The 23,691-nt window shown below is 39.8% G+C and overlaps 1 protein-coding gene across 1 annotated transcript; it reads left to right on the top strand.

Moving 5' to 3' along the window:
- The first annotated feature begins 764 nt into the window (after positions 1-764).
- On the top strand, positions 765-17,257 carry LOC129777090 (menin). Its single transcript, XM_055783153.1, has 2 exons — positions 765-2,055; positions 10,080-17,257. The coding sequence occupies exons 1-2, from the start codon at positions 986-988 to the stop codon at positions 10,990-10,992; spliced, it is 1,983 nt and encodes a 660-aa protein (XP_055639128.1). The 5' UTR covers positions 765-985; the 3' UTR covers positions 10,993-17,257.
- The last annotated feature ends 6,434 nt before the right edge of the window (positions 17,258-23,691 follow it).

Below are 23,691 nucleotides of genomic sequence, written 5' to 3'. Positions count from 1 at the left end.
GTTTCGGCATATGTATTGGGAAAACACATTCCGGTTTGCAAAAATGCAAGCGAGTACAAAAGTACTCGTAGTTTGCATCTTCCCCCAGGCTTCGTGGTTTCGAAGTCTGTGTTAGGGAAACATTCCAATTTGCAAAAACGCAAACGAGTACAAAAGTACCCGCAACTTGCATCAATTTTGCAATGTCGATTTCCTCAGGCTCCATGATTTTGAAATCTGTGTTTGGGAAACATTCCAATTTCCAGAAACGCAAGCGAGTACAAAAGTACCCGCAGCTTGCATCTAATTTGCTATGCCGATTTCCACAGGCTCCATGGTTTTGGAATTTGTGTTAGGGAAACATCCATCCATTCCAGCGATCGTACCTCAATTGTTGCGCAATCGTAACTGAGTAGATTTCCAAGCGGCACTTGCTTATATATCGATTGATGTGATTTCAATGACCTGTTTTGAAAGCAATTTTAGGGCTATTGAAAAAAAGTTTTGGGATCAAAAAGTAAAAAGCGTATAACGCGTAGACATTTTATATTTCGAATAAAGTGTTTATCATATCATTTCGTTCAGTTGTTTAGGAGCTATTAACGATCAAAATCTCGTTCTCCTGCGTAACGCTTTCGTTTCCGAAACTTTGAACTTACACTCCAGTATAGAAATGAAAGACGTAGTCCTACGTCAAAAAAAGAAGTATTTAATTATAAAACATTCATACAAGTCTAATCCCACCCCTGTCGGTTATATCGTTTCCAAATGCGCAAAAGAACAAAGGAAAAAAGCCAGCAAAACACTCGCGAAGCCAACGCAGAAAAAGAAAACAGAAGTGAAAAAGTGAATCAGAGACGTCAAATGAAGAAAATTTTGCGGCACCGTGAGTGAAAAGTGGCCAATTTGCTCACTTTTTAAAACAAACTATTTTCATTGCGGACCTGGAGTGACTAACCCTCCAAAATAAGGACCAAAAAGGAACTAGTACCGAACCGAAACCGCGATGACGGAATTTTGCGACGATGTGATTAAGCTTTTCCCGCTGCGTACCATTCCGGATGTGATGAAACTGTTCCGGCAGCAGCTGAACAACCGGGAAGAGGAACCAGACTTGACGCTGCTATCCATAGTGACTGGATTGATCGAGCATTCGTTGACGACAAAGGTGCTGGATTCGTCTACGGGACCAGTGACAGCAACAGGCGCCACCGGCGGGAACCAGCAACAGCCCCATATTGAGGTGATCAGTAATTTTCCGGTCATAAAGTACGATGTGATCGAGGGGCTGTACAAAAAGTTTAAAACGGTTTTGGCGCCCATCGAGAAGCTGCTCGTTAAAAACACAACCGACTCGAAGTTTGCCAGTAGAGAGGTGATAAAGAAGGTGTCGGACATTATCTGGAATTCCCTATTGCGAAGTTCGTATAAAGATAGGGCTCATCTGCAGAGCTTGTACAGCTATCTCTGTAGTAATAAGTTGGATTGTTTTGGAGTGGCTTTCGCCGTGGTAGCCGGATGTCAGATGCTTGGCTACAGGGATGTTCATCTTGCTATTTCGGAGGACCATGTGTGGGTGGTGTTCGGAAAAACCGGCGACGAAACGATTGAAGTTACGTGGCATGGAAAAGGTGCGGAGGATAAACGAGGTCAGTCGGTGGCACCTGGAGTGGAATCGCAAACTTGGCTCTACGTGGCCGGAAATCCAGTGGTATGCAATCGATACATGGAAGTTGCAGCGATTGTTTCCGCCATCAATCCATCCTTGACGGCCACCAGTGCATGCTTGGAGGTGGCAGACCTGCAGCAACAATTACTTTGGCAGTTGTACGATATGGGACACTTGAAGAAGTACCCGATGGCTTTGGGGTGCTTGGGGGAACTGGAGGAAGTTTCACCGACCAACGGAAGGCAAAACTGTGAGGAACTGTACAATGAGTCGGTTCATTCGGCACAAACTTATTACAAAAATCATCACGTCTATCCGTACACCTATCAGGGAGGATACTATTACAGAAGGAACCTGTACCGAGAAGCGTTTGCTTCATGGGCGGATAGCAGTGACGTGATCAGACTGTAAGTATGAGGAACAGAAGAGCGATTCCATTTGAATTCGAAGGTCGATTTTTTCGTATTTTTTTATTTAGCAGACCCATTCTTTATGACCAAAAAGAACAATCAGTTTTCCATTTTGACTCTAGCCTTGCTTTTGAGAAGGGCCTAAGCAACGATCGCTTGATCAAAAAAAAAAAAAACTCAGAAACGGTCCAATTGACTTGCTGTCTTTCGCATGTTTTAGGTTATTATTAGGGCTATATGGAGAAAGTATGCACTGTTGAAGTTTTTTCTTTCATTTCTGTACCGGGGTGTAAGTTGAAAGTTTTGAAAACCAGAGAAGAGCAGGGTTTTGAACGTTAATACCTCTTTGTCGGCTGTACGGAGTGGTATGTTAATCTTCAACTTTATTCAAAAGATAAAATGTTCAAGAGTTATATGATTGTTAATTATTAACCCGGAAACTTGTTTCGAAAAAAAATTGAAAAAGAATTGATTTGAAATCACACAAATCTGTGTATAAACTGGCGCCCGCTCGAAAATCCATTCAGTTATAATTGCAAAGTGGCAGGGAAACGATCTCGTTCGCTCGCTTGTATAAGCGCTATGATCTTCTCTCACAACCCCTTTTCTTTTCTACCGCCGAAGGAGGGCTATAAGCCGGTGTAATTCCATTTCTTTTTTGCCGCTGGACTGAACGAAATAATTGCGAAGTGACAGGAAAATAGTTTCGCTCGCTTGCTTGTCTTTCACAATCCCATTTGTTTTTTGTCGCCGAACTGATCGAATAATTGCGAAGTGACAGGAAAATGGTCTCGCTCACTCGCTTGCTTAAACACAGTGCTTTTCTCTCTCAATCCCATTTCTTTTCTGCAGCCGGACTGAACGAAGTAATTGACGAGAAAATGGTGTCGCTCACTAACTTGCCTCCCAATCCCATTTATTTTCTGCAACCGGACTGAACAAAGTAATTGCGAAATGATATGAAAATGGTCTCGCACACTCGCTTTTGTCTAAGTGCCGCCGGACTGAACGAAGTGATTGCAAAGTGACAGCAAAATGATCTCGCTCACTCGCTTACCTAAACAAGTCGCAATTACTTCGTTCAGTCCGGCTGCAGAAAAGAAATGGAATTGGGAGAGAAGAGCACTGTTTTTAAGCAAGCGAGTAAGCGAGACCATTTTCCTGTCACTTCGCAATTACTTCGTTCAGTCCGACTGCAGAAAAGAAATAGGAATTTAAGAAAAGAGCTCTGTGTTTAGACAAAAGCGAGTTTGCGAGACCATTTTCATGTCATTTCGAAATTACTTCGTTCAGTTCGGCTGCTGAAAAGAAATGGGATTAGGAGGTAAACGAGTGAGCGACACCATTTTCTCGTCAATTATTTCGTTCAGTCCGGCGGCAGAAAAGAAATGGGATTGGAAGAGAAGAGAACTGTGTTTAGGCAAAAGCAAGTTTGCGAGACCATTTTCATATTATTTCGCAATTACATCGTTCAGTCCGGTGGCAGAAAATAAATGGGATTGGGATAGGAGAGCACTGTGCTTAGGCAAAAGCGAGTGAGCGAGACATTTTCACTTCGCAATTACTTCGTTCAGTCTAGCGGCAGAAAAGAAATAGGATGATAGGAAAATGGTCTCGCTCACACGCTTGCTTAAAAACAGTGCTCTTCTCTCCCAATTCCATTCCTTTTTTGTAGTAATTGTTTTTGTAAGTAATTGCGAAGTGCCAGGAAAATGGTCTCGCTCACTCGCTTGTTTTAAACAAAGTGCTCTTCTCTCCCAATCCCATTTCTTTTCTGCAGCCGGACTGAACGAAGTAATTGACGAGAAAATGGTGTCGATCACTCACTTGTCACCCAATTCCATTTTTTTCCTGCAGCCGGACTGAACGAAGTAATTGACGAGAAATGGTTTCGCTCACTCGCTTGCCTCTCTATCCCATTTCTTTTCTGCAGTCGGACTGAACGAATTAATTGCAAAATGATAAGAAAATGGTCTCGCACACTTGCTTTTGCCTAAGGCGTCATGCACAAATTACGTAACGCGAGAAGGGGGGGAGGGGCTCGAGGTTGCGTTACTTACTGTGTATTAGAGATAGGAAATTGCATTACGTAGGGGGGGGAGGGGGTCCAAAATCCGGATTTTCAGCGTTACGTAATTTGTGCACGACGCCTAAGTGCCGCCGGACTGAACGAAGTAATTGCAAAGTGACAAGAAAATGGTCTCACTCACTCGCTTGTCTAAACACATCTTCTATCCCAATCCCATTTATTTTCTGCAGCCGGACTGAACGAAGTAATTGACGAGAAATGGTGTAATTGCGAAGTGAAATGAAAATGGTCTCGCTTACGCTTACTTACTTTTCTGCCGCCGGACTGAACGAAGTAATTGCGAAGTGACAGGAAAATAGTTTCGCTCGCTAGCTTGTCTTTCACAATCCCATTTGTTTTTTGTCGCCGGACTGAACGAAGTAATTGCGAAGTGACAGGAAAATGGTCTTGCCATTTTTTTTTTATTCTTTATGATGGCAGTAAATATTGCCGCAAGGTACAACAACTTACATAAAATGTACATAAAACATTAACGTAAAATGACTGCAGAGACTGGACCGTGAAATGACGACGAAAGAAGAACGCATTAAAACATTTTTAAATGAATTGAATAAAAAATACCAGTTTTTCTCCAATTGCTGCTTGCTTGCTGGACCAGATGGTAAGGATGTCCACGGACCATGGCTCCAGGCCAGTGGATAGGAAGCCGTACCGTTGAAGATGCCGAAAAGTTCTTATTCCCCTTCATCGTGGAGGAGAAGGAACAAGGATCTTCGTGGCTGATCCATTGTTCACGCGTTAGACTCTGAAGAATAGTTCGGCATCTTTTAAGTAGCAGAAAAAGGCTGCTACTTTCGCTGGTTCGTCGCTTAAGATATCTCGCACGCTCCCGCTGATTCCATAAAGATTTCGCAGATTGTCGTATTTTGGGCAACCACATAGGAAATGTTCGACAGAGTTGTGGATTTGGCAGTGATCACAGAGTAGTCGGAAAGGTCCTCCTTTGAAGCCGTGCGAAACCGAGCAATGACCGGTCCTCAGTCTAGACAGGATACGTTGTTCTCGCATCCTTTTTACGTCCTCGAACCCTGCAATCGAGCCCTTTACCTTTCTGATGAACAGCCCTCTCTCTGCCAGCCACCTTTCAGACCAAAAGGAGCGGAAAGAATTGGTGATCCACAACTTCGTGTCGTCAAGCGGCACCGAGTGAAAAACGGTCTGGTGTGACCGATACCGGCAAATCGATCGGCCGCTTCATTCCCTGCGATGCCGCTGTGTGCGGGAACCCACATGAGCACAGTGTCGGGCAATAGGTTCTTCCTGACGGCCTGTACCCATGGGTGTTTGGACCTAGCCGCACCGATGGCATCAATGGCACTTGCCGAATCGGAGACGACCAGCAGCGGCTTAGAGGATGGGATTGTGGTTGCCTCTAAAATGCCGGCCACCTCTGCCGAGAAAACCTGGCAGATGTCCGCCACTTTTTTGCTGGAAATCAGTCTGTTATTACCGTCACTTACCCCAAATCCAACTCCTGATGGTCCTTTTGAGCCGTCCGTATACCTGATTTCGTGGAGGCGGTATTTTTCTGATATTGTGGCCTTGAAATGTTCTGGCAGACCGGCTGAGCTCACCCCGGCTCGGAAGTTGTTCCTGATACCGTTCCCCACGAGAGTCGTTGGGAACCTCCAATCGTTCGTTCCAAACCAGGATTGTTTTGCCACCTGGGGAAGGTTGGAATGCACCACCCGCTGCAGGATCGTGTTGCTAAGGGCGGTCAGGTGGGTCTCCCCCCTACCGCTGGTTTTCGACAAAAAACTGGCAGTCCTAGATACGATGGCCAAGTCGATGATTAGGTCGAAATTTCAGCGCAGACAGAGGCAGCTGGTGACTCGCTTGCCTAAACACAGAGTGCTCTTCTTTCCCAATCCCATTTCTTTTCTGCAGCTGGACTGAACGAAGTAATTGCGAAGTGACAGGGAAAATGGTCTCGCTCACTCGCTTGCTTAAACACAGTGCTCTTATCTCCCAATCCCATTTCTTTTCTGCAGCCGGACTGAACGAAGTAATTGACAGGAAAATGGTGTCGCTCACTCGCTTGCCTCCCAATCCCAAATGACACTCACTCGCTTGCTTAAACACAGTGCTCTTCTCTCCCATTCACTTTTTTTCTGCAGCCGGACTGAACGAAGTAATTGCAAAGTGATAGGAAAATGGTGCTCTTTTCTTCCAATCTTATTTCTTTTCTGCTGCTAGACTGAACGAAGTGATTGCGAAGGGAAAATGTCTCGCTCACTCGCTTTTGCCTAAACACAGTGCTCTCCTATCCCAATTCCATTTATTTTCTGCCACCGGACTGAACGAAGTAATTGCAAAGTGATAGGAAAATTGTGCTCTTTTCTTCCAATCCCATTTCTTTTCCGCCGCTAGACTGAACAAAGGAATTAAGGAATTGCAAAGTGGTCGGTGTTAAGTCAGGTCGAATCATGTGACATTTTTATGATTTCGAGAAAAACGAACATAAAGTTTAATGCTCTGTAACTTTGAAAGCATTTAATTTTTTCGTTCAATATTGTTCTCAAAAATGTTAGCTACTCTCTGGCAATACTTTGACGTATGATAGCTGTGAAAAACATCAAGTATCATGCCGAAAAAGACAATTATTTGGTTGCCTATACGTACAAAGTCTACTTTGACTGAACCAAATAAAGCATTTTTTGAGAGTTGGTTCACTATGACTGAACAATGTCAAATATTTCTCAATCAATTAACAGTTGTGATTCAAAGTGTGCCATTCTGCAATTAAAATTAGAGCGAGAAGGATAGTGAGTTTGGAACTGCATAAACATTTGTTTGCGTTCAGCATAATAAAGGGTGTGTCACATCAAATTGCATCATGGAAAAAACGCTGTAGAAATTTAATTTTTAGGAATTATATATTCAGCTTTCGCTTATAATCAGATAAGAGTGTATAGATCACGTTGGCCATGCTTCACTGTCAATTTTTCGTAAATTTGGAAAAATGTCGTCGAACGAAAAAGAGCGTCGTGAATTAATCCTGTGCACTCATTTCGAGAATCCGTAGTTGTTACATCGGGACATCGGTAAGATGCTGGGAATCGTTCAATCCACGGTTAGCAGAGTACTAAAACGATACTTCGAGAACCTAACCATCGACCGGAAGGTGAAGAAAGGCAAAAATGGATGCTCCGTCAGTGAAAAAGATCACAAGCGCGTAGTTAAGCAGTTTAGACGTGATCCGAGAAGTTCGATCCGGGATGTCGCCAATAAGCTGAATTTGTCAAGTTCATTCGTCCAGCGGACCAAGCAGCGGGAGGGCCTGCGTACATACAAGGTTCAAAAGGCTCCTAACCGCGACGAAAGGCAAAACATGGTGGGGAAGACGCGAGCCCGAAAGCTGTACACCGAAATGCTGACGAAGCCGCATTGCCTGGTAATGGACGACGAAACCTACGTCAAAGCGGACTTTCGTCAGCTGCCGGGCCTGTTGTTCTTCTCCGCAGAGGACAAATTCAGCGTTCCGGAGGAGATTCGCAAGCAGGAACTATCCAAGTTTGCTAAAAAGTACATGGTGTGGCAAGCGATCCGCTCTTGCGGAAAGCGGAGCGCCCCCTTCGTGATGACCGGCACGGTAAACGGGCAGGTTTACCTTAAGGAGTGTCTACAGAAGCGCTTACTACCACTATTGAAGCAGCACGAGGGCCCGACCATCTTCTGGCCGGATCTCGCTTCGTGCCACTATTCAAAGGACGTGTTGGAGTGGTACGAATCCAACGGGGTCACCTTCGTGCCAAAGGAAATGAACCCGCCCAACGCGCCGGAGCTTCGCCCAATAGAGAAATATTGGGCGATTATGAAGCAGGCCCTCCGGAAGAACCCAAAAGTTGTCAAATCGGAGGCGGACTTGAAGAGAAAATGGATTTCTGTTCAAAAAAAACTACAACCTGACGTTGTACAGAACCTTATGGACGGGGTAAAGAGGAAGGTGCGAGCATATGGGCTTGGGCTCAAAGTATGAATAAAAAGAAAATGCCAAAAGTTGTTTAATAGTTTTTATTTTACTGTCTAAAATTTTCAAAAGGATCGGTCTACTGGGCGAATTTCTACAGCGTTTTTTCTGTGATGCAATTTGATGTGACACACCCTTTAGTTTCTGGCATCTAATGACATGAATATGATTGCACGGCAAACCTGTTAAGCATAAACTTCCCATTTTCAAATCTTAGACTGTTTTCTTCAATAGAATCGTCAAATTTGAATTCATTTTCATCGCTACAGCCTAAATCGCACTCTGAAATAGTATATTTTGCGATCATTCACACTGAAGACCAGCATTTTTCACTTATCCGTTCAGTCATTTTTAATATACTCAGAATGTGCACATTTTACACTAACGGGTTCAAGCCCATTTCAACAAGGTACCTATTAGCTTCAAGAAAATGTTTTGTTGGTTTTAATTCGACGCTTGGTTAAATTCAATATGCAAATGATTGTCACAAGGTCCACTCTGTCTGCACATGATATAAAGTCATTTCGCCATGGTAAATGGTACATAGTCAGCTCTTACTGCATACTATGAGGGGTTTTCGTTGATCAATCATAACAATTTCGATCCGTTATTCCTGCTGTATGCATACTTTTCCAAATCTGATAAATGTATTTGTATCGATGTATTTTTATGTGTATTGTATTATCGACTCGGTCAGGACAACGTCATTCTACGATATTGTGAGCTGTGCCAACAATTCATCGTCGACGTTTACGTTCTATTTTCTGTAGAACTTGGCTTGAGTCTTCCTTCTCCTATTGTTACAGAGATCTCTCTTATCTAGACTATTTCTAGATTAAGAGCAGATCGATCGGGTGTTGTATAATAATGGAAACTTCCTTCGCGGCTAAACGAGATAGATAACGGCGATGAGCTTTTTAAATCTAGAGTGTTCCCTTTTTGGCGTGAACAGTGGTCGTCGAACAAATATAAATCGTGTGTGAAGGCAGTAAATGTCTAGAAGACGAGATGCATATTATTTTTTTCCCATTTATTTATTTAAGGCTCATTAGCATTTTAGCTGTAACAGAGCCGAATTTTAATCGTGTACATGTCACATGGTTATCATATCTATAATTAGCACATTACACAGTTGCCATTCGCCAGTATTCCTTCTATACCATTACATATGGTACATTCACACAGTAGCCATTTAGGCGTAACGGTATTCTTTCTGTTCTTCCATTATCCAGTTGGACCACCGGACAGCGGAGACAGTTGTTTGATCATTGTGGAGTTATTTATAGAACAGTAGCCCGATGTGTCTGGCAGAGCAGAGCAGTTGTATGGATGAATCGATCTTATTTCGACCGTGGATCGATCTCCATCGCTGATGATTGTTGCGTGGACGTAGCTATTCTGTAACAACACAAAGATGGTCAATGAGGGCCCTGAGTTTTGAAGAGATATATATAATTTGTAATAAGGAAATATATTTCGTGTATTGTTCTCACGGGAACAACAAATAATTATGTATCAACCATCTTCAGTTGCTTCTACAAAGCCAACTATCGATCCTTTTCAGGATCACGAACTTTATGTTCTCAGCTGTATAATTTATAATACAACACTTATACTCATTCATTCACACACTTAGAAGAAGAATGTTTAGCAAACTCTCGAAATATCTATTCTTTTATTGTGATTTGATTCAGATGCATCTACAAACAAAAGATTACAAAGCCAACGGTAGTCCTACGTCCACACTGCGGTTATATCACAGTGTTTTAAGTGTTGTTTTTGAAATAAAAAAATTAAAATAAAATATATTTTGACCAGTGCATACCTTGTCCATATAGTCCCAATAAGACACCAAATGGTTGGTCCGATTGATTTGCAAAAATAAAATTTATGAAAAAAATCGTCATTTGCGGTTGAACAGCTCAGAAACAAATAAAAGTACTAATTGGTGCGTTTTTTCAGCTACAACTATTCCCGGGATGACGAAGAGATCTACAAGGAATTTTTGGACATCGCAAACGAGCTGATTCCTCAGGTAATGAAGCTGGAAAGCTCGGGCCATTCGGCTAAAAGTATTCTCCGAGATTCACACTGTTTCGCTAATTTGTTACGATTCTACGATGGGATCTGTCTGTGGGAAGAAGGCAGTTTGACACCAATTTTACACATTGGCTGGGCGAAACCACTGGTGGCTACTATTGCGAAGTTTGATCACGATATCCGATCGCAGGTGATAATCAAATGTGGCGATCAGTCACCGCGGGCCTTCCAGGCAAATGGAAACCACGTGGGAGAAGGGGAAAAGGTTAAGGCAACGGACGGACAAACGACCAACAATAACAACAATATCATAAGCAAGACGGATGCCAACTTGGAAGGTGTGAAGCCGGATGGGAAGGCCAGCCTGCCGAAATCGCTAGAGGCTCTCGTCGGTAAGTGCGGAGAGAAACTCTTGAATCCGGATTTTCTGCTGCAGGGTGGAGGTCAACCGTTTACTTCCGAAGATAGCGAGGTGACAGCGGCTGAAAACAATATTGCCGCGAAAAATGGGGTGAAAGAAAAACCGACTGACAAGAAAGAGGCTGCTGTCAACAAGACAGATTGCAAGACGGAAAGGAGAAAGGAATCCTTTGAGTTGGTGGAGTCCGAAGACGGAGGGCCGAAACGACCCATGATTTCGCTGTACAGCCAGAAGATGAAAGGTCTCAAAGATCTGCTTCTTGCTGAGAAGCTAAACACTAACGCCATCTCGCTGCAGATTACGGCTCAGAGCCAGGTGCAGGTAGGTGGTAAAAAATCCCGCTCCCAGAGCGGAACCCAACCGGTGCAGGAAAACGAGGCAAACACTCGTTCCAAGCGTGCCAGGAGGGAGTAAACTTAATGCTCTGTTGGAAACAGAAACATTCCCTCGTATCGGTTTAGGCTTGATCATTTGTGATTGTTTTTATTAGTACTACCCACTGGTATTTGGTATGCGCTTGTGAAGCGCGCTTTTGTTTTAAATATGCTAAGATTGAGATTCTTCGCATTGTTGCTTTCTCGTTCCGAGCAAGCGTTGCGATGCCATTTTTTTAAATACGAACCTATTTATACATAATTTAATTGTTAACTTATTCTGATTCTCTGGCTGTTTCTGTTATTTTTCTATTTATTAATGTTTTCAATTGTTGTACGCAAACAATACTTCCTTCTGAAGGATCTACTCTAAGATGTTTCGTTCCCACGCCGCGACTGACCCTCGCAGATCTATTCTAGTCTGGTCAGTTTCTCCTTCTATCCTTAAAGAAACAAAAAACAAAAGTTAAGCAAACGGTTTGAACGACACGAATGAACGAGAATTGGGTGTAATGGATGCGAGTGAAGCACTAACATAAGACAAGCAAAAATTTAACCTCAACACATAACAAACAACCAGAAATTGAGAGTACAAAAAAAGAATGCAAAATTTTTCGGGAGTTTACTTCTAGGGCCAATTTTTCCAAAATTCATGCAAATTCTTTGGACAAAAAAAAACACAAACAAAAAACGCGAGAAATACTTAATTAGACCAATCAGGACGCAAATAGGGCGAAACTACGCTACTTATTCGGGTTAAAAAGAATTGGAGAAGCAAGCGATTTGGAACGGAAATATTAATAACTGGTTAAACTGTGGTTGAGGATAAAACTGTGTACGAGATGCACGAGAAAGTCGTGCATTTGTGGGGTACTCATGTACGACGGTATTATGTTTCAGAAATTGTTCATTTTGTATGTTCGTTGCATATCTAGAGCACAACAGTCAGTATGTATTGGTTTGAAAAAAGATTGTCGATTCTTAACCACCGAAAAGATAACAGTTTAGGGGAAAAATAAATCTATTTTTTTTCAATGAGGAGCGTTAGTAATGTTGCCTTGTGTAAGTACGATCGATAAGCTAACGCAGATAGTTAGCGTTCTACCGATTGTATGCAATATTTTCTACAATGTATCATTTTTTCAAATTTTTGATTTCCTGAATCGGGTGTCGTTCTGACCTGTAGTGCCTAAAACCATGGTCTGATTAGACCTGTCTGTTGCTGTTTGAAGGACCATGTGGAACCATTCCTCTGATTCACAATTTTAAATTTTCTTTATCGTTCCGAACAAAAACGTATGGTACGCAGCATCTTACGCAAAACGGCAACAAAAAATCCATATCACGAATAAGTGCGAACACTTACCTAACTTCGCACAAGCCCAAGACAAAGAATATAGAAATTGATTCGTTTTTTCCGGATTCGGATATCACTATTACATTATTCGGATATTATTTTGAATTGCTTCGATTGTTTAAAAATAGATCCCTAGTAACAAATTTTGGTAGTCCTTAAAAGTGCCGTTTTATAGAAGCATTCGAAAATGGTAGTTCCTTGAATCAGTCTTGTACTCGCGAGAACAATACTCAAGCTGGCCATATGAAATATGTGTTCGGATATTTGTATCTTTATTTTGATTCTCAGCATGAAAGTCGCAAAAAAAACTTGAAAGCCCAGGAAAATTGTATTTTCCAGGGCATTCATCGTGTACCGTCATAGAATGAATTAATTGAAAATTATTATCCGAAATTCAACAACTGGTATTTATCCAGAGCTCCGCTGACCATAATCCCATAAAATCCAACGTCTGACATTTAGTCGAAATCTTGGTAGTAGTCCTTGTTTTAAAGTGACCAAACGTACAAAACTGCTTTTTTTTCTAAATTTACGACCACTAATTTGACAGCGAAAGGAATCCAATGTTTATGGAAATTGTCAGGTTATTTTTGGTGAGATTAAAATAATTGTTCACCGATTTTTTTGTGTGATAAAAAAGATATAAATGATCGAAAAGAGAAAAATCTCGTTTTATTTATCAATTCCTTGTCAGTTTTCGCGACAAAATTGTTGGAGTAGATCTTACGCTTCAGGTTTGCCCAGAAATTCTCGATGGAACGCAGCTGGGGGACATTGGGCGGGTTCGCCGACTTGGGTACCACATGGATATTCAGCCGCTTCATCTGCTCTAACGATCGCTTCAAGTAGTGGGCCGACGCCAAATCCGGTCAGAACGCCGTGTCTTTGCCCTTATTGTATTTCTTAATAAACACATATCCATGTCGATCGCAAAAGCTAATGCCATGTTTGGATTTTTACGCGCAATACAGCACAGTTCGAGGACGTTCATGCGCTAAAAACCTTATATTGATTGTTGGTTCGTAGTGCGTTCTTGAATATGGAGTACAAATTTGGGTTCCAAATCATGCTGTCCAAATGTCACGAATCGAACGAATTCAAAAAAGATTCGTGAGATTTGCGTACGCTGGCTTCCATGGTTAAGTCCTGACAACTTGCCTTCGTACTAGTAGAGATGTGCGTTCATCGGAATGCAAACGCTATCGAGTCGACGAGATTTTTTACAGAGATTCTTCGTTTTTACGTCATTCGTCATTATATTGACTGCAGTAGTCTGCTACAGAACGTCAATTTTCATGCTCCAGCCCACCAGCTTCGCAGTACTAGCCTTTTATGGGTTCCAAGACATCGTACTGCCTATGGCTACAACAACCCGCTTGATAGATGCTGCAAATTCTTCAATGACGTTTGTAGATATTTTGATTTTAACTTTAATAGAGTAGTCTTTAAGAATAATATTAAGTGTCCGTAAGCAATCTGTGTGACTTTGTGTCGAAGATGTTGATAAATAAATAAAAAAAACTTCCGGTAGGCACTTCGTACTATAAATTTTCCCGTTCATGGCCTGTCCGGAGCTAAAGAAGAGCCGCTTTGACATCCCCTTCTCGTTGATTGTCAGCCACAGCCGCACCTTTTTGGGGAACTTGGTGTGTGAAATAAACTTTACTTAAACTTTACTCATTTCCTTCGTGGGGGAAGTAAAATACAAAGTGCCCTGCCAGTCGTTGCCATCCAGGGTGAGATAGGTCTCGTCGTCCATCACCACCGCCACGTCGCGATTTCGCCGGGAAAATGGACTTGACCATCTTTCTTATTCTTATTTCACCATCACGGTTAGAGTTCGACTGATAGAGCTGTTAATTTTTTTCCGCTAACCCATGGGTTGCTATGATTGACGCTGCATGGGTAGTTTCGTCAGTGCGTGTGAAGGTAAACTCATGAAAAATCGGCAATTATAGTCCATTTTTTAATGCAAACGTTAGAACTGTTGAAAAGCAGTGCCCGTTACCGTGCGACATTGATGATGGGGGTACCTCTAGTTGTAAGCTATAGTATCTGGACGATTGTGGTGGATCGAGAGGTCGGTCGGAACAGTGCGATCTCAGTACAGCTTGAAATGCTCGCAGGTACCGCTAGTTCGAGACGAATGTCTTCTAATAGACCACATTTAGCGCCAGTATATTTTTTTTTCTTCTGAGTATAAACTTTGGCAGTTCTGATAATAGTAAGCAGTTTATACACACTTCTGTGTTGTTATCTTTTGTGGGGAGGAAGATGGCCACACGGGTCGTGAATTCGAGAAGGTTGTGTGGGTTACGTAGCATCTTGATGAAACACTCAGCTATTTTTTTATGTACTATGATCAGTTTCGATTTTTTTCGTCAGCTGGTGAGCTCCAAGCTCCAATCTCAACCTTTTCCACGGAGATGTAGGAGCAGTTCGCTTCTCTCTACTGTCAATACATTGTGATACATATTTAAGCAATCTAGATTTAATTAAAATCTATTATAGATTGAACACTAATTTGCTAATATGAACAAAACAATTAATACGAATCTTTTCATACAGAACTGTTCGAGTTTTTTAACGCATCGCATTATTCAACGAATACTTCTAATAAGAACATCGTATATCAAATCTTAAAATACGACCATAATTTGAACTTGTTTTTCGTAAAAATTTGAATATTTTGGATTTGACCCCGACTAATTTCAACTGAAAAAGAACGGGTGGTTAAGAATATAAGTACAATCTAAACTTACATAAAACTGTTGTTAAACTTCATTTTGGTGCTGTACTATTATGCTCTATATACTAGTTCTTTTCTTTTTCGCGTAATAATATTACATGGCTCATAACTCGTATATCAACTGGCTTGTTTCTTGAAACTGTTACTTTTCTGTTACGTTACTACGTATTCTCACGAAGAATAAAATTATACACTTTAGGGGAGAGTTCCTTTCATCGAAGCAGTCATACTTCTTCCTGTAGTTTACACACCATACAGTACTAGTAGTAACTTTTTACAACTAAATAATAGATTAAACGATAGGACAACACACACATAAGAATCACACTATGCTGTAAAAGCGAGAAGAAAAAATGTACTATTACTAGCATAGCATACATATATCATAAGTCACCGCTGAGAAACGCCGAGGGTCAACGTGTTTTGAAACCGAGTACATACAATGTTATACATACCCTTACGTTTAGTGCACAACACAAGCAGAAATCAAACAAAATAGCTGAGTAAGAACCGCCTGAAATCGAAGGGGGCGAATAGGGTTCAAAAATCAAATAAGTAATAATAACTTGCAGTCATCTGGCAATAGAAATGAACTGATTATTTGTTAGATCTTGGTTAAGATTTGTGTTTTTTTAATTGAAAAGGTTTGTAGTGCCACCAATCAATAGTACAAGAGTCAACGTTCTTTATTTTCAATATATAGCATGTAGGATCCTCAAAATGCACTATGAAATAAATCACTCTTTTGTTTTGTTATCGAAAGTCGTTTCAACACACTCCATAAAATCATAAAAAAACGTCTTTCTAGAGGCTACTTAGTTCTTACACACACACACAAACTAGCAGCAAGACAGACACTTCCCACTGGCAAGTGCGAATGATTCCTTCGATGTAAGATCTTCTGTCGTTTGACTGTTAAGAATGTTTATTTCTTTTATGAAAAGAATTTAAATGATACGCTTCTATTATTCTATAACTTTTTTTTAAAACAACAATGTTACATGCCTAGCGATCCCACATTGTGCGTATAAGAGATGTATTCTATTTTTCTTCAGTAGCATTTTACTTTTAATTAAATGATAATGGCTCATGTTTTAACTTCCCACACAACTATCGTCACAAGCAACAAAACAACGGAGACGGAACCGGTCTCGAACACTTGTGCTTGTCCTGCGTGGGTAAAACTGGTTAAACATATTAATTGATGCTATATAAAATACATTATATTTAACTGTGATTAGTATGTGAACTGTATTTAAACATATAAAAATAAAACAAAAAATACATTGAATGCAATTTCAGATACCTTTAATGTAAAAAAATACAATTTTTGGAAAGTAAAAACTGAAGAGGAAACACAATACATTAGTAGAGAAAAACGAGAACAGGCATGTTGTAATAAACACTTTTGAGAAACACTTGAGAGATGAATGCATACATGATATAAAATTCTATATATTTTTGAGATACTATTCATATATTTATATATAGAGAGAGAGAAAGAGGATGAAGTGGAAAAATGGAACACAGAAAAAATAAAATACACCGAGTGCATGACACGATTAGTTTTTCTTAGCGATGAAAAGTGGAAAAATATTGAGTAATCTGACATGAGAATAAAAAAATCTGAATTCATAAAACCTGTTTAATGCGATTAGTTTTCTGAAATAAGTTAGTCGTTTCAAAGTAGAATAAAATTATGTCTAAAGTTGAAAATTGATGTTGAAATTTGTAAAACAAAACGTTACTTTGCTGGAGAGAGAGAGACGATGGCGCGAGAAAATAAAACATATACAAAACATGTTTGTTTCAGGGTACAAAATAATTGATTGTTATATGATCGCAATAGTTGCAGCAAAGATACAACACAGTTGGATGTTTGGTTAGGCAGTAGCTGTTTTCCATGCAATAATGTGGACACCACTAGAAACACATTCACACACACAGAACGTAATAGCTGAACACAATCATTTATGCCACATAAAATCCTATTAATCGATCAAACATATGATAGCTATACCGCATTGATCTATCAATGTACACTACAATATAATTATGAACCAAACTGAATGAATAAAAGAACGGTTAAAAATGTAAGAAGACACCCCAGTTAACTGTGGCATGCAAAGAATCAAGTGCTATGAAAGTGATGAGAAATAAAAACACAACACAACTCAGAGCAAGATCAAAAATGGGCAAAGCAGAAGGTTTAGTTTGACTTTCCTTTTTTCGCATATTTCCGAAATTTGTCCCATCCGATATCGTAAAATTACGATGAATGAATATAGTTTTATATAGGGGGAAACACTTATTTTCTCTCAATCGATAATTTGTAATCATTATAAGAAGCTTCAAACTACCAAATATATCATAACATAAAAGAAATGATTTTTGAACATTAAAACTTGATGCGGGGTGATTTGGACCACTGTGTGTTTCATCGAAAAAAACATTCTTATGTTTCTGTAAAATATTTTGAGATAATGTTACAATCAATAACAGTGTTCTGGGATCGATACCAGGTGTCTTGGCCAGATTCCAGACCAGACAAAGTGCATTGAGACCATATCGAATTCTGTATGGATCTTTTCACTGTTCGAGCATTTTCAATGCTTTCATGCTTGGTCAAAGAAAATCCGTTCTTGATAACCTGCGTTGCTCTTCCAAGCTCCTTCTTCTTCCAACGTTGTCTGCCATCCTCTTTTTGTAATTCAGCGGCATCTGGAATCAATTAGATCAAAGAAAAGCATCAAACCTGTAGGACCAGTTCACCCCACAGAAACGTGTCCATGTCACCCCACACAACATGCAAAAATTAAAATGCAATTAATTTCATTTATTGTTATCAAACTTACAGTTTCGCTGCATCAAATTGTTCCTCTTCTGTAGACGAACAGAACAATACACGAAAAGTTTGTTTAATCAGCGGGAAAAACCTTAAAACCACGATCGGAAAACTCACATTTTTTGGCAATCAATGTGCTTGCCGTGATCATGCTACCGTTTCCTTCCACCTGTCGAGTTTTACCAATTTTTTTTTTACGTTAGGTACATACGGTTCAACAATAAAAGGAGATGACATTATACAAAATCCAAGTTGAGTCGTACTTTTTGAGATAAAGGGGTGGTCCAAATCACCCCGTATGTCCAACTTACCCCGTGTTACCCTAGTAGAATATAGTAGGAATCAGGGCGATTTCTGTTGAAGAAGTTACCCAGATTATCCTCAATCATTGTGATATAACACAACAACCATTGTGGCAGTCAACAACGGAAACTAAGTGTGACCTTACAATGATCGCAGAGCCGTATCTAGTTGCTGAGATGGCTGCAATACTAGTTGTGAAGAAGTACCCCATTCTATAGATGGAGGAAGGCGTAAGCGAAGGTTTCGTGATCGCCAAAATTAACCTACTAACCTACTGGAACGATCTACTAACCTACTGATTAGTAGGTCGTTCCAACCTACCTACTAACCTACTACCTACTGGTAGTAGCCTGCTAACCTACCGGAACGAGACCATTAGCATCCTCCTCGTTAGAAAGAAAGAAGCGCCGGACGTTGTTCCGAACGACCAGAGCCGGCTCACGAAAAGACTCTTTCCGCAGCACGACCTACCGACATAGCCTCTTCGTCGTTCGGTGAGCAAGAAGCTGAACAAGTACAAGTCACCAACGAAAAACTAATAGCGGTTGCAAATGGATTGAAGACAAAGAATGCACCCGGTCCCAATGAAATCCACAACGTGACCTTGAAATCGGCGTGGCCTTGAAAAATTCAAAAGCTATTTTAGAAACCTGGAAAGCCATCTGGAGATCCAACATTGCATGTATGTATATGTCGCATATATGTCTGCTGAATACACTAGTAGCGAATTCGTTTTTAAAACTGAGTCAGTGCCAAACTGACTCTGTAATAAAAAAACGTTTTCAGTTTCACGAATGCGGTGGTTTGTTGGTGTGCGTTATATAGTCTGATTTGTTTATATTTACGACGGAAAATGTACAGTGTCGACGTCTGGTGGTGATATTAGTGCTTGGGAGGTAAATTGTTCTCCATCAGATCAGAAGGGCCAAGTGCAGTGTAAACATATAAAAGTTTGAATGAAAATTTTTACTTAATATTGTTTGATTACCTAACACATGTAGTTCTGACACTCACTTAACCATTTGTCGATGCATTTCCTGTTTGTTCCACAAATAATTACTATTATAATATAAAACCATCATTAGACACAGTTTTCGTTCAATATTCTGCGATATCGGAAAAAAACTTTTATTTAATCACATAAAATAAATATTCGATACGTTAAAGTAAATTTTCATTCATAATTTTGATTTTGAAATTTATTCCACCTGAATATCCATCATTATTTTCACCTCCCAATGAAAGCACACGTAGCTTAATGCCGTCTACTCTACTCTTCAAAATCAGAATCCGAATTGGATTACGATTCCAATAATACAAAAGCAAAAGCAGCAGGTTTTCCATTTTCATAGTCTTTATTTTTAGATTTTCCAAAACAATATTCGGAACTTGACAGTTCAGTATAGTTGTATTGGTGAACCCGAGTGCCAACCCGTGAAACATCTCAGTGCGAAACTAACAGCTTTCGGGGCGAACTAGTGCGACACTGAGTGCGAAACTGAGTGAATAAAAAAACGTTTTGACAGCAGTTAGTGCGGCACTGGGGTTGAAACTGAACAAAAACGAATTCGCTATAGGAAAGGTCTTGGGGAGAATTCATCTCAAGAGAATGACGAAGTGCACGGAGTTACTTGTACATGATTCTGAGGAATTATTTCCAGAAGCGGATCCTGGTATACAATACAGACAGGGTACATAAGCTACCCAAATATCTGGGGATGATGGACTTTGCGGACAAAATCTTTGAACTTTTTGGTTGGAAAGTACTGACTGACCGGGATTGACAGTTCAAAAAAATAAAAAATAAAAATATATATGGTTTGTTTTAGGATGTTTGAGAAAATGTGACTATTTTCTAGTCGAATAGTTATGAAACACTGGAATTTTAGTTTTTTGAATGTTTCGCGCCTGAACATAACAATAAAGTTGAAATGGCCAGTCTTATGAATGAAGATAGTTCTACACAGATAGGTTGTATTCTACACTATATACTTCAATTTATTCGACTTCATACATATCTCTGGAAACTCAGAAAAAAATAGTGGCTCTATAGTTGTGAAACGCAGTGTATAAAAACATGTTTGGGCGGGACGAAGTTTATCGGTTCGATCAGTTTTTTTGGCTTACGTGTCCCGTTTTCAATCATGAACTATTTGGTCAGCCTAAAAATGAGGCACGATTACAGCGATCAATCGGAAGTATCGGTTCCCGGGCATTGGATACGGTACCGTTGTTCACAAGCGTGCTGAGAAAATGAGCTCATGTATACGATTCGAACAATTCCGAATCAAGTTGCGTTGTCGTAGTACATGAAATGATATATTGTCGAGGAGAACCTAGCTGGTCACATTGATGTATTACTGCGACGGATCCACAGAAGCATACACTCAGGTTTTTTTACGCGTTTTTTGTGTGTTTTCTTTAACGAGGTTTTTTTTACGCGGATTTTCTAATTAACGCGGTTTTTTTACGCGGATTTTCCAATTAACGCGGTTTTTTTTACTCGGATTTTCTAATTAACGCATTTTTTTACGCGAATTTCTCAATTAACGCGGTTTTTTTTACCCGCGTACCCGCGTAAAAAAAGACCAGTGCAATATCACATCTCCCCGTCAGCTCACATTTTTCTCTTATGTTTCCTCAGAGCATATTACGGTAATTAGTGCTAGTAACGAAGCTTAACGCTTATGAAAGAAATTAGTGCTGCACCTTATCACGATTCTTACGTGGATTTTAGGTGTTAGGTAACGGGTAGCTCAGCGGGTGCGGGGTTTTTACGGACAGCGATTCGTGAATGGATTTCCCTATCTACTTAGCTCTGGACGGTCCAGTCCAGTGGTACTGCACGTGCCTCGGCAGTAGAGTGTACACATCACAAAGAAATCTTCAAGCAACAGCAGATATGCTCATTCGTGAGGAAAACCGAACTACAGCTACCAGTAACCAACGAAATTGCAGGAAAAAACTACGCGTTTTCGGAAGCGAGTAACAATCAACTTTTTACTTCCGTTCTACCTAAGGATAGTTCCATTTGATATCTATCATTAGGTGACATGTTTTTTTTACGCAGATTTTCCAATTAACGCGGTTTTTTACACGGATTTTCGAATTAACGCGTTTTTTTACGCGGAATTTCCAATTAACGTGTTTTTTTACGCGGATTTTCCAATTAACGCGGTTTTTTACACGGATTTTCGAATTAACGCGTTTTTTTACGCGGAATTTCCAATTAACGTGTTTTTTTTACGCGGATTTTCCAATTAACGCGGTTTTTTACACGGATTTTCGAATTAACGCGTTTTTTTACGCGGAATTTCCAATTAACGTGTTTTTTTTACGCGGATTTTCCAATTAACGCGGTTTTTTTCACGCTGTTTTTTTACGAGGTACGTATCCCCCGCATAAAAAAAAACCTGGGTGTATTCGCCGTTGTTCGTTCGGGTGATTGATTGTAATCGCTAGGCAGAACCGCAGTGATTATATCCTTCTGGGTTCTAGATACCTCATATACTGCCTCAAAATTTAGGATCTGCTGAGTTTGACCATGAGTTTTATTAGTTGTTTTTGTTAAAACTAACAAATTCAAACATAGAAAAATCATGTTTACTGCTAGACGAGCAGTGGCAGCAATATTGCCACCAACATTTTACGCTATGCGGGCAGTGGCAACTATATTGGCACCAATTCTTTCAAAGTTTTTAACTGTTTTGTGTATTGAAAAAAAAAAGTTTTTTGTTTTTTAGCATGTAAACAAGTCGTTGTATTGTAGTTTGCGTTGAAGCCAGTTTTGAAATGTTAAAATTTGAATGAAAATTTTCACATCATTTTGTTCAATTACCTGAATCACGTATTTCTGACTCTTTTCAACCATTCGTCTATACATTCCGCATTTTTTACTGAAACTTTTCATTATAATATTATAATGTCTTCAAAAACAATTTTCGCATGAGATTTTTTTACCAATTCAGAATACTAATATGATACGAAGAATTTGATTTTCATTCATAATTTTAATTTTAAAATCGTGGTTCATCCCGCCCAAAAATCAATTGCTATCTATGAAGCTCTCCTAAACTAGTAAACGAAGCTCAATGACGGCATTGCAAATAGGCGGTTAACCGTAAGAACGTAAGTTACGCAATAATATCTATATACCTAAATAAAAATTATTTGGTGTCCGTTCCTCACGATTTAACTCAAAAACGGGGCAACGGATTTAGCAGTCAGTATCAGATTTGATGCATCTTAGTCTGCGTCAGGTTTATATGCCAAAAAAAATATGAAAAGTGTTCGGAAAGTTGGAAAATTGGAAAGTCATTTTTTCAACAAATTTTGCATATCTATATATCTATATATAAATAAAAATGATTTGGTGTCCGTTCCTCATGATTTAACTCAAGAACGAAGCATCGGATTTAAACAGCCAGTACAGGTAAACTTCGATATAACGTACATTTCACTTTCAAAATTGTGCGTCGTATCGAATTGTACGTTATATCGAAGCATAATAAAGTACTCGCAAACGTAGTCTATAATTCATTATTGTGTTGCTGTTTTAGTAAAGTTAATGAATAACTTCAATCAGAAGACGAAGCCAGCCTTTCTCATGATGTTTCCCTTCGTACTGTTGATTAAAGATTGATTCATTTAGAATCCGGAATCACAAAACCAGCTGTATTTCGGAATTGATTGAAGGCACAAAACTTGTTTTAGCATCACAATATGGATAATTCATTGTTCTATCAGAAAAAAAGTATTGAAAAAAAATTTCCTTCACACTTTGAAAATGTGTACGTTATATCGAGGTAAAATGTACGTTATATCGAGTGACGTTATATCGAGGGTACGTTATATCGAAGTTTCCCTGTATCAAGTTTGATGTGTCTTAGTCTGCGTCATGTTTATACGTCAAAAAAGAAATTATCTACGGCGAGCTAGATCACGTACATAAAAAATAATGTCTGTGGGAGTGTGCGTTGAGTGTTCGAAATGATTTAAATCATATATCAATTGTGGGTGAACGAAGTTCGCCGGGTCAACTAGTATGAAATAAAAACTCAATCTTAAGTGCGCTACAGATACACCGTCCCGTCACCGTGAAGTCAACGTAAAGGAATGAAACGACGACGGTGACGCTGTATGTGTAGCGCACTTTAATCGAACCACCGACGTTTGAACACGATATCATAACCAGCGTAACGTTGTTACGAATAGCGCAAGTTATAAACGATTATCCTAACAGTCTAGTCTCCCTTTTGACATTTAGAAGCCGGTGTGCAGGCAAAAGATTCTGGCTAGTCCACGCGTAGTCAAAAGCGACTAAACTCTGCCAAAAATATATTTCTTTTTACTATTCACAAGAAAAAATCATCCTTTTTCTACTGAATATGAATAATATGCAACGGAACCTGAACGACGACTTCAACTGATGTTTTAGGAAACCCATCCCGATAGAAAAGGAATTTTTCGGCACAAATTAAATAAA

Source organism: Toxorhynchites rutilus, chromosome 3 (assembly GCF_029784135.1).
Source record: "Toxorhynchites rutilus septentrionalis strain SRP chromosome 3, ASM2978413v1, whole genome shotgun sequence".
Taxonomy (NCBI): Eukaryota; Metazoa; Arthropoda; class Insecta; order Diptera; family Culicidae; genus Toxorhynchites; species Toxorhynchites rutilus.
Note: the sequence above shows the minus strand (reverse complement) of the source record. Positions and strands in the feature narration are given on the sequence as shown.

What these genes read in the sequence shown, in the direction of transcription:
- LOC129777090 (XM_055783153.1), top strand. Translation starts at nt 986, where the DNA reads ATGACGGAATTTTGCGACGATGTGATTAAGCTTTTCCCGCTGCGTACC. An exon ending in AGCAGTGACGTGATCAGACT is followed by an intron (nt 2,056 to 10,079) that starts GTAAGTATGAGG and finishes GCGTTTTTTCAG; the next exon opens with CTACAACTATTCCCGGGATG.